Source organism: Chinchilla lanigera, unplaced genomic scaffold, assembly GCF_000276665.1.
Source record: "Chinchilla lanigera isolate Chin_1 unplaced genomic scaffold, ChiLan1.0 scaffold00037, whole genome shotgun sequence".
Taxonomy (NCBI): Eukaryota; Metazoa; Chordata; class Mammalia; order Rodentia; family Chinchillidae; genus Chinchilla; species Chinchilla lanigera.
In genome coordinates, this window is record NW_004955438.1 from 14,888,234 (window position 1) to 14,898,572 (window position 10,339).

Genomic DNA, 10,339 nt, shown 5'->3' on the forward strand with positions numbered 1-10,339 from the left:
AGGCTGAGGCAGAAAGATCACAAGCTCCAGGCCAGCCTGGGCTACACAGGGCATTAGATGACAGCCTGGGCTATATAGCAAAACCTTGTCTTGAGAAAAATTTTAAAAAGAAAGGGTACTTTCACATCGAGTCGCCTGTGATGGATGCTGAGAATGAAGTAGGCTTGGGGCTGGAGAGGTTGCGCAGGAGGGGACCCAGTGCCTGAGGACAGCCCTGAGCACGGAGCAGTCGGCAGCTTCTCTTTACTTCTGCTGTTTGGTGCATTTCTCACAGTGGCCATGCGCTGCTGATGTACCTGGACAGAGAGCATTAAAGCCCCACCCCAGAATGGCACCAGCCTTCCAGGGTTGTGAGGTCAGAGAGGCCAGGGGGAGGGTTCTGCCGCGTCCGCGTGTCGGCTCGGCCTGGGCAGCAGTGACTGCTGTGATTCCCACCTCATTCTCAGTCTGTGCTTCCTGGTTCCCACTCGGAACCAAAGACGTCGTGGTTGAGGGACAAGCAGTGCTGCTCTGCAGTCTGAGCAGTGCACCGGGACTAGAAACTCAGCCCCTGCAAAAATTAGAGGAACAAAGGTTAACGAAAAGAATACATTTTATTTGTAAAGAGGAAAAGGAAGGCGGCGGGGAAAAGACAGATAGCCACCCTGACAAGAATCGGGTGCGGGGGCTCTGAAAAGATGAAAGGCCCATGGGCCCTTTGTTCTCAGCTGCTTTTATAGGGGGCGTCAAGGACCCTTCTCCCCCCAGAACTTGCCACAAATGGGTTGGCTTCTGGGCACCTCTGCCTATATCATCTCTTCTGGTGGTCCATGTGTAGCTTCTTTCTGTCCTTTACTTGTCAGTCTTATTTTTCTCATTGCTGAGACAAAATACCCAACACCCAAAAGTAAAGGAGGAATTTATTTAGCTCATATTTTGTAAAAGTTTCAGTCTATAATCAGCTGGCTGCAAGGCAGGGTGGCATGGCAAACAGGCATCACAGAGGAGAAATAGTTCCTGGTGGGCAGAAGGTCGCAAAGCAACAAGGGACAACCACAGCTCCTTCTACCCCTTATATCTTATCCAGGCTACTTAGGGCGGGCAGCACTCACACCCTTAATCCTAGTGCCCTTGAGCCTAGCGCTGCACCTTGAATCAATCACACACTCTAGATCCAGCCGCCTCTGAAAAAGCCCCACCCATGACCAAATGAGGTTTTGTGGGGGACATCTAAGCACGAGAGATAACATTGTCCTCAACCTACTTTTCAGGGCCTTATCTTTGGGGTAGGCAGCTAACTGGCAAGGGGTACCTTATTCATGGTTAGCTTAGAGTTAGTAAAGGGCATGTGGATGTCTACTGTAGCCGAGAGTGGGTAATATAGTGATCCTTGAGTAAATATGAAAATATGTATGTTCGTGCATAGGTGTGAGTATGTAAGAGCTTCCCCTGGTCTCTCTCTCTCACACACACACACACACACACACACACCCCGACTCCTGCTTCCCGGCTTATCTACAGGAGGTGGTAGGGGTGACCGTTTCAGCTCCTCGGCTTCGTGCACTTGGCCTTCTCTATGCTCTGCCTGTCCACTCTTTCTCCCTCTGGCGAGCTACAACACCACCCCCCTATGCTACCTTGGTGCCTTCTCCCTATCTGTTTTTTCTCTTTCTCTACCCCCTATCCTTGACCTATTTCCTGGAATTTCTCTAGTAAGTTTGTTTTTAACTCCTTCTAGTCAGAATTAGAAAGAAGACCTAATGATCTTCTGTTCTATTTTTTTCCCCGGCTCTGCAAATCCTGGCACCTGAACCAGGCTCAGGCCAGGCATGTGGCTGAGCAGGGACAGGGCAGGGCCTGCACCCCTCCCCAATCCTGTGCTGGCCTCCTGGGTTCTTCCCTCCTGTTCCCAGCAGCCCAGGAGGCTTACGTGGGACAGGCGAGGGCCTTCAGGAGAAGACCAGTCTATTCTGGCCCACTTCCGGTATTTCTGAGACAGCCAAGGGGTTCACAGGCCTGACCCCAGGCTGCCGAAAGCCCCTGCTTATCACCCGCCTTGTCACCCAGCTTGTCAGACCTGGGGCCCTGCACACAGCAAGTATTTGCCAGGCAAAGGTGCAGGCGGACATGGGCTCACCGTGCCCCTGCATCTCTCGCTTCCATAGCCCTAGCCTCCCCAAGCAGTACCAGCCCCGTTCACAGTGGCCCCGAGCACCAGAGGCCAGAGTTGAGGGAGGCAGAGCTGCACACACCAGGAGAGGAGTGGGCAGCACTGGGGTCCGGACCCCTCTCGCTGCCCCGTCTAAATCTAGTGGCGCCTCACAGTCCTTGCCCTGCAGCTCCAAGATGGCCTTGGGGGCCTCCTTTGGGAGAGAAGGCCTTGGGCAACTAACAGGGAAGGTGGAGTGAAAAGGGCACTCTGCAGCCTGGACCGGGGCCCCGGTTCTACTCTGACCTCCTGGAGACCTCGGGCCACTTGCCTGCCCTTTCTGGCTGGGGGAAGTAAAGGTGCTAGGTGTGATCCCGGTTCTCAGACTATCTGTGCCCTCCACCTTATTTGCTGGGGTAGGTGGGTGCTAGTCCATTTAGGCTGCACGGACAGGGTACTGTACCCTGGGTAACTGTGAACCACAGGAATTTATTCTTAGTTCTAGAAGCTAGAAATTCCAAGACCAAAGTACTGGCCGAGTCCATGTCTAGTGAGGGCCTGGCCCTCGTGGGTGGCGTCTTCTCACTGTGTCCTCACATGGTGAAAGGGACTCAGCAGCTCTCTGGGGCCTCTTTTACCAGGGCACTAATCCCACTCCTGAGGGCTCCACCCTCCAGATCTAGTCACCTCCCAAAGCCCCACCTGGTACCAGCCCTTGGGCTTAGGACTTGGGCATAGGGATTCTGAATTCAGACCACAGCACTAAGAGGCAGCATGACAGCTGGAGTCCATCTGCCTTCCCGCTTCCCAGTCCACGTGAATAACTGCTCTGTGTTCCACAAAAAGCCCACAAGCTGGTTCCCTGTGCTCTCGGCCCTTTGTGATCTTCCAAGACTATGCCAGGCTACCATTTTTTTTTTTTTGTAATTTTTTTGTTTTGTTTTGTTTTTCTTCCAGTACCAGGAATCAAACTCATGACCTTGTGCTTGCCCGGCAGGCGCTGTGCCGCTGAGCTAAATCCCCGGCCCCAGGCTACCATTCTAATAGGAGCAATGACCTCCAGTCAATGAATAGAGCAAGTCTCCAAACTCTTAGTGGTGTTGCCCGCCACCTAGCGGTTCTAAAAGGCACTGCATGTCCCCAGGCAAAGGGAAGTCGCTAAGACCCCAGACCCCCGTGAGCAAGCAAGAAGGTTGGGCAAGGCCAGGAGCTGCTCTCCTTTTCACCCAAGAGGGTGAGGAGCTTTCGGAACACCTCCTATAAGTCACATAACGACCACTCATTACCCTCATATTGCTGTGCCCTGCACCTTACCTGGGTTCAACCTATTTACTTTTCACACGGGGAGATTTGCAGATGAGGAAACCGAGGCATAGAGAGGAGAGTAGCTGAGTGGCTCGGCGCAGCCACAGGGCTGCCTGCTGCAGGGTGAAGGCTGGGGCTGCTTTTGGAAAGGGACGTTCTCCACCAGTACACTGCACTGCCCGGCACAGCTCCTGGCCACTCCGGCTTTGAGCTCAACTCATTGACATTGAAGACACTAAAAAAAAAAGAAAAGACTTCTGTGAAGAGCTGTTTTTTCTCTTGAGAAGATATAACAACTTCTCTAGTATCTTTTGACAAATGGAAATTGACAGAACAGAAATGTTTAACTTAAAGCGTGGCTTTCTGAAGTAGAAAACCAGTTGGGCATGGTGGCATATGCCTGTAATCCCAGCTACTCTGCGGGCTGAGGAGAGAGGGTCAAAAGTTCGAGGCGGCCTTGGCAACTTAGCAAAAACTTGTCTCAAAATAAAAAAAATCAGAGGAGTGCTGGGAGGGCTGGACGTGGTGGTGCACACCTGGAATCCCAGCACTGGGGAGACTGAGGAAGGAGACCGTGAATTTGAGGCTGGCTTGAACTACATAGCAAGACTGTCTCAACATAAATAAGATAAAATAAAATAGCCTCAGTGATACAACAAAAAAAAAAAACAGGGAAGGACATGAGTGATTTAGTGGCTCTTCTCTGCTTAGGGATGTGACACCAATTTCCATGTTCGCCTTGTTACTCTTATTTTTAAAAATGTCTCGGCCCTGCACTGACATGAGAGGGCAGGTGACCCTGCAGCCATCAAAAGCTCTATCTTACCCCCAGCCTCCTGAGATCATTACCCCTCCTGGCTGTGGCATCTGTGGGACTAGGCAGGCAGCTTCATCCACTGTAGCAGGAATGCTCTGGGTTGCAGGTAAGCACAGTGTAACTAACAGTGGCTCGGATCTGAGCCAGGGACTGGCTTGTTTCTTCCATCAAGAAGACCAGCTTGAAGTGTTGCCTTCAGGTAATCACGGATCTGGCTCTTTGCTTCTCTCCTTAGTCCATGAGCCTTTGGCTTTGTAATTGACCCCTCATATCGGGTTAATAATATCCCTTAGTTATTTCGGGCTGATCAGGTCCACAGTCTCCTGAATGGCGAAGGCTAACTAGAAAGACACAAATGGAATGATTTCAGGGCTCCAGGAGGACCAAAGCCCTCTCACAGAATTTGAGATTCTGTAAGACCAAGACCTTCTCTGGGTGGCCCATATTTATTTGGTTATCAGAAGAAGGGAGGGGAATACTCAAGAAGGGCAGAATTACTCAAGGACTTCTCCAAATAAGGTATTAAATTAATCCTTAATAAGGATTAAGTTAATCTACCCAGAAGTGAGATGCCTGAGGCTATAGTCTTTATCTAGTTGAGACGGGATCCAGGTGTCCTTGGCTGTGATCTTATCTTATCCTTTGAGGCTTTCTGGCTTCATCCATCATTACAGGTTTTAGGAGGGATCAGTGACTCACAGAGATTCACTTACTATGAGTCTGTCACCCACTTCCAGATAAGCGGCCTAGGTTTTGGACAGATTCACAAGTAAACATAAAAAGCCAATTGGTTAATTTAAGTCCTGCTCCAGGCTGCTTCATAGTGGTCTCCATCACCCTCTGATCACAAGACTGTGCCTCTGGGCTCATCTCTGCATTCCAGGCAGGAGGAAAGCGGCCAGGCAAAGCTCAAAAGCATATATCAAGTCTGTCCCTTGCAAAAGGCCCCACCCAGAGTTTCCATTTACATCCAGAGAGCCGGAACAAGGTCCCCTGCCCTGTCCTCCCGAGGAGTCTGGAAGTGAATACTTTCAGCCCAGTGTTACTTCCCCAAGTGGCAGCGGTGTTCATTCAGTGAGGAAGGGAAGGTGGGATGTGGGTGGGCCCCTGGCAGATCTCCTCATGTCAAAAATCACTGACCCGGCCCTTAAGGCAAAAGGAGAAATGACTGGCAAGGGGTAGAGAAACCCAAGGAAGCAGCCCCAGAGAAGCAGGCAGTACTAGAGGTCAGAGAGAGCAAAGCGCAGGGTGCTTCTTCTCCCTGGGCACCCTGCGCACTGTGTGACCTCAGCCAAGTCACTGCATTTTCTATCTAGAATTTGGTTTCTTGTTTAAAGTGAGGGACTCAGCAGCCCTAGGACCTCTCAGCCTTTTTAACCAAAGCCCCTAACAAGCTAAGAGCTCGGAATGAAGCATCCTTGCAAAATACAGTCTTTTACCTTAAGACCACAGGTGAATTTTGCAGTTCAAACTATGTTGACGCTTCAATGATTTCAGGCAACATGAGGGACAAAGAATATGCATGAATTAACTAAGAAGATAAAAAGAAATGGAAACCTGAATAATTCCAAGTTTTACTTATTTAAATCTTTAAAAACATCATGTCATAATTAAAATTTCCTTTACATCTTTTAAAATTGTTTTTAGAACAGATAACGTATTCAAATGGCTCAAAATTTTAAGGCACATATTGTGTATGATACCCAGTCAGAAGTCTCTGGCCCGCCCTGCCTCCCAGCCACCCCTTGCTCCACCCTGGAAGCATCCATATTTCTGTTTCCTTTAAATTGTAAAATATTTTAAAACATCATTTAAAAAATAAGCCAGTGTTTCATGGCAAAGGGGAGCCAGTGAGACGTTCTGGGCGGGGCTGGATATTAGGGGGCTCAAGGCTTTGGGGAGGGCAAAGGGATGAGGCCAGCCTTTGACGGGTGACTGCCAGGAAGGTGTCCCCTCTAACAAACACCCTGTCCAGGGAGGGTGGTGGGTGGAGCTCGAAGGAGGTGGGCGTGGCCTCGAGTAGGTGGGCAGAGTTTGTGGGGGGCCAGGCCAGCTTGGACCAGCCCCTCCCTTTGGGGGGTGGGTCAAGGCAGTCCTGGCTCAACCCCACCCCTTTGACTCCCTGCAGGCTCCTACTATCTGACCACCACCTATGGGGCCCTGGAGCACATCAAGAACTATGACAAGATCACAGTGACCCGGCAGCTGAGTGTGGAGGTGCAGGACTCCATCCACCGCTGGGAGCGAAGGCGCACGCTCAACAAGGCCCGGGCCTCACGCTCTTCGGTGCAGGTGCGCTGGGCACGGCTGGGGGAAGGGAGTTCCAGAAGGGTACCCCCCAGATGTCAGGGGTCTGGTCGGGTAGACAAGCTGGCTGCGGAGGACAGAAGTTTGTCCAGCACTCCTTCGCACCTGCGGCGCCCCCGCGCCCTGCCAGGGCTGCCGCTGTTGAGATCCCCGGTGTTGCCCTTGGATCCCTGGACAGATGCTTCCGGGCCGGCCAAGGGCCCTGCACCTCTCTCAGTACAGCTGTGATCCAGGCCTCCAGGGAAGACTCCTGCCTCCCCCGGCACTCCCACATCGCACACACCCCAGGTGCACCGGATCCAGCCACCCACAGTTCCTGAAGCGAGCTGAGCTCCGCCCCCTGGTTCCTCAGCCTCCACCCAGGCTGGCCTCTTGCCCTTCCTTCAGCAGCAGCCCCCTCTGAGGAGCCTTCCGGACAGCCGCTTGCCCATCCCTCACATACACAGGAGGGTAGTCCCCTCCTTTGTGCTTTCCCATTATATTATGGACCACAATATGCTGTACCCTCCAGAAGGGCGGCGTCCATGGCTCATGTCTCAGGGGTGTGGAGCGTAGAAGGAATTAGGCCAGTGGGCCAGACAGACAGCCCTTGCCCTGGCACCCAGAGCACACCGGTCCTGAACCCCACTCTTGGCTTTCCAGATGGCCCGTCTATAACTTAAAGAGCCGAGGCGTAGGAGGCAGGGGCTCAGGTTGTGGACCTAGCTCTGGTCTAGCTTGCTGCGTGACCCTGAGCAATCCCCAGCTCTCTCCAGGATTCAGTTTCCATAGGAGCAGGCCAACTGGGAAGCAGATGTTCAAGGCCGCCAGGCGGATGTCCCTGCCCCTCCTCTCATCAGCAGCATCCTGAAATTGCCTGTGTGGGGAGGGGGAAAGCTCTGACTGGAGCTGTGGGTCTCCGTGTTGGGAGTACTTACACCCATTCCTGTTCAGTCCCTGAGTTTGGATCTGGAAGGAGACGCACGCCATTGGCTCTCCCAGGCTGGCATGAGCGAGCTGCAGCCCACCGCTGTGCCCTGCCCCCTCCCGGCAACCTGTTCCCCGCCAGCTCTGGGGATGTGGACTTTCTGGTCTGAGCCCGGCCCAGCAGCCTCTTTCTTGCTTCTGCCCCGTGGTTTCCAATGCTGAACGAGGCAGAGCGTCGATGAGCTGCACCCGCAACCCTGGGAAGACAGAAGCTTGGGAGAGGCCTGCGATGGGAACCCCGCAGTCCGTTGCTAGGATCTGCCCCTCCTGGCACTGCCTCTGCGCCCCATGCCTCACATCCCTTTGCGGGCAGCTAGAGCCCAGAGCCCAGCAGTGGGCAGTGTGAGTAAAGGTCCCCAGAGACGCCTGCGGGGGCCAACGAGCGCCCAGGCAGCCACCAAGACCCCGAGAGAAGGGAGCTTGGGCCTTCCCTCCGGGAAGAAAGGCAGGAACCTGAAGCACTCAGTACTCCGCAGCCAGCAGGGTCTCCACTCCGCTGGGGGGCGCTGTCACCGTGGTGTAAGTGCTGTGGAGCCGTCTGCTTGCTGTTACCACTCTGTCCAACAGGGGGCAGCTCCGCATTCGTGCTCTCGGATGCCTGCGGAGAGAAACCGGCTCGGCTCCGGCTGGCCTTACCTGCTCCCCACAGCCGTGACGTCAGCACCGCTGTGATCCTCAGTTTACAGCTGAGGGAGCAGCGGCTGGGAGAGGTCACAGTCACGCAGTCAGTAGGCGCAGACTCAAAGGCACGAAGGTCATGGGATGCAGGGGCCGCATCCTCCTCTTTCCAGGGCTGGTGGAAGTGATTGGGGTGTACACGTGCGTGTGTGTGTGTCTACCCTGCTCACGCGGTGTCCCAGTCCTAAACAGAGTGCTTACCCCAGCCCTCCTCCCCTAGTCCAACCCCACCCCCAACTCTCCACTCCCCGCCCTGCCCCTGAGCCCTGCAGGCAGTTCCAGCCTAGGGGTCTGAACTGTGGGGTACTGGGGGTGGACTCTGCACCTCTGATTCTAAATACACCTCCACCCCACTACCACACCCCACGCCACCCCACGTTCACCTGGGGTGCCGAGGACCCATTGAGGAGGTCAGGAAGGGAGCGAGCGAGGGCAGCCTCTATGTTGGCCACCAGGGGGCGCTCTGGCTCCCGACTGCCCGACTCCGAAGGGACTGAATTAATGGGAAGGGCGACGAGCCTCCGACAGCGCAGGGTCACCCCGGCTCGGCCGCCCCAGCTTCACGCGCGCGTGACCGCAGGCGCCCGTCTCGCCCGCAGGACTTCATCTGCGTGTCGTACCTGGAGCCCGAGCAGCAGGCGCGGACGCTGGCGTCGCGCGCGGACACGGCGGCGCAGGCGCTGTGCGCGCAGTGCGCGGAGAAGTTCGAGGTGGCGCGGCCGCAGGACCACCGGCTCTTCGTGCTGGTGGACGGGCGCTGCTTCCAGCTGGCCGACGACGCGCTGCCGCACCGCATCAAGGGCTACCTGCTGCGCAGCGAGCCCAAGCGCGACTTCCACTTCGTGTACCGGCCCCTGGGCGAGGGCGCGGGCGGCGGCCCGCCCTGCCTGGTGGTGCGGGAACCCAACTTCTTGTGAGGCGAGCGGCGGCCGCGGCCTGATGAGGACGAGAAGGGCCGGGCTGGGGACGGAGCTCCCCGGCACCCACCGGGTCGGGCGCTCGCCCCCATCTGATCGTACGCACGCGTATGCACATTCCCAGCCAAGCCCATATGTCACACGTGCGTGCCAACCCAAGGCAGGATAACTGTGCAAACGTGAAGCCAAAGGCACTTCGTGAGACGGGAGACCATACCCTTCATTGGACAGAAAGGGAAACTGAGGCTCCAGGAGGGAAGCGGCTCTGCAGCCCCCTGCAGCCAACAAGCCGCCCCCTGCGCATGCGCGGCGTCTCAGGCCAGACCCTCTTCCTCCACCGCTCGCCCTGTCCTTGGTCTTGGCAGCGGAAGCCTGAGCTCAGTTTCCCCGAGACTGGCCGGGGAAGGGGCGCCTGGCCACTGCCGCACCCTGTGCCCCTCAGGGTGGAGCTGGGATGTTTTGCGCCGCCCAGCATCTCAGGGACATCTCTCAGGGTGTTGAGCAGGGCCCGCCCCAGCCCAGACCCTGCTCTCAGCCTGCAGTGCCCAGTGTCCCCCGCGGCCTGAGCCCTGCCGGACCTCCAGGCCAGGCCAGCTCCGCGGATGCAGGGAGGAGCCCACTTCCGCCTCAGGGGAGAACTGACAGGGCCCTTCCTGGGCGGATACATGATTGTTGCAAGAGGCTCTGTGGGGGCTGTGTAATAAAAACCCTTTGGGGAAAATGGCGCTTCCTTCTCTGAAGGGACTCACTAGCCCAGCCCTGTCCACAGCCTGACCCCGGCCGGGGGCCGTTCAGAGGACCCTCCTCGACACTGCGGACCCTTTCCAGTGCCAGGGCCTGCAGGGCACTCAGCCACCCACAGCGCACCAACTCAGGCCCTGACCCTCAGCATGGGTATCTTTTGCATGCCCTCCATTCCAAGTCATTCCGAGCTCTGAGTCACTTCCTGAACCAACTCTTACCTTTGTCTCTGCTATTCTCCCAGGAATACCATTCCCTGTGAGCTTCACCTGGTCAACTCCTATGCATGCTTCAAAGCCCATTTCCCCAGGAAGCCTTCCTTGACTCCCCAGGTTGGACCAGGCAGCCCTTATCCATGTCCCCACAGCCCCCTGGGCTTCTCTCCCTCATAAGACATATATCTCACTTCTTTCAATAGATCTGGATGATTTGTATTTGTGTCCTTGACATGGACTAATTAAACTAAGGAGTGCTACTAAA

The 10,339-nt window shown here is 55.4% G+C and overlaps 1 protein-coding gene and 1 long non-coding RNA gene across 4 annotated transcripts in view; one reads left to right on the forward strand and one right to left on the reverse strand.

Annotated features, from left to right (window-relative positions):
- Rin3 (Ras and Rab interactor 3) overlaps positions 1–10,339 on the forward strand; it is a gene marked incomplete in the record, with an annotated part of 120,707 nt that extends 110,368 nt beyond the window's left edge. Inside the window, 2 exon segments of the mRNA XM_013517215.1 lie at positions 6,379–6,542; positions 8,801–10,339. Of these exon segments, the coding sequence (XP_013372669.1) occupies positions 6,379–6,542; positions 8,801–9,118 (482 nt within the window).
- Positions 77–5,836, reverse strand: LOC102027013. Of its 3 annotated transcripts, none has more exons than XR_001235151.1 (4): positions 5,690–5,836; positions 4,260–4,591; positions 3,443–3,668; positions 77–550 (listed from the first exon to the last, which is right to left on the reverse strand). It is a non-coding gene; the product is annotated as an uncharacterized LOC102027013 (long non-coding RNA). The 3 variants fall into 3 exon arrangements; XR_261935.2 differs by lacking the exon at positions 5,690–5,836 and having other exon boundaries at positions 77–296; positions 436–550; positions 4,260–4,652; XR_261934.2 differs by lacking the exon at positions 5,690–5,836 and having other exon boundaries at positions 4,260–4,652.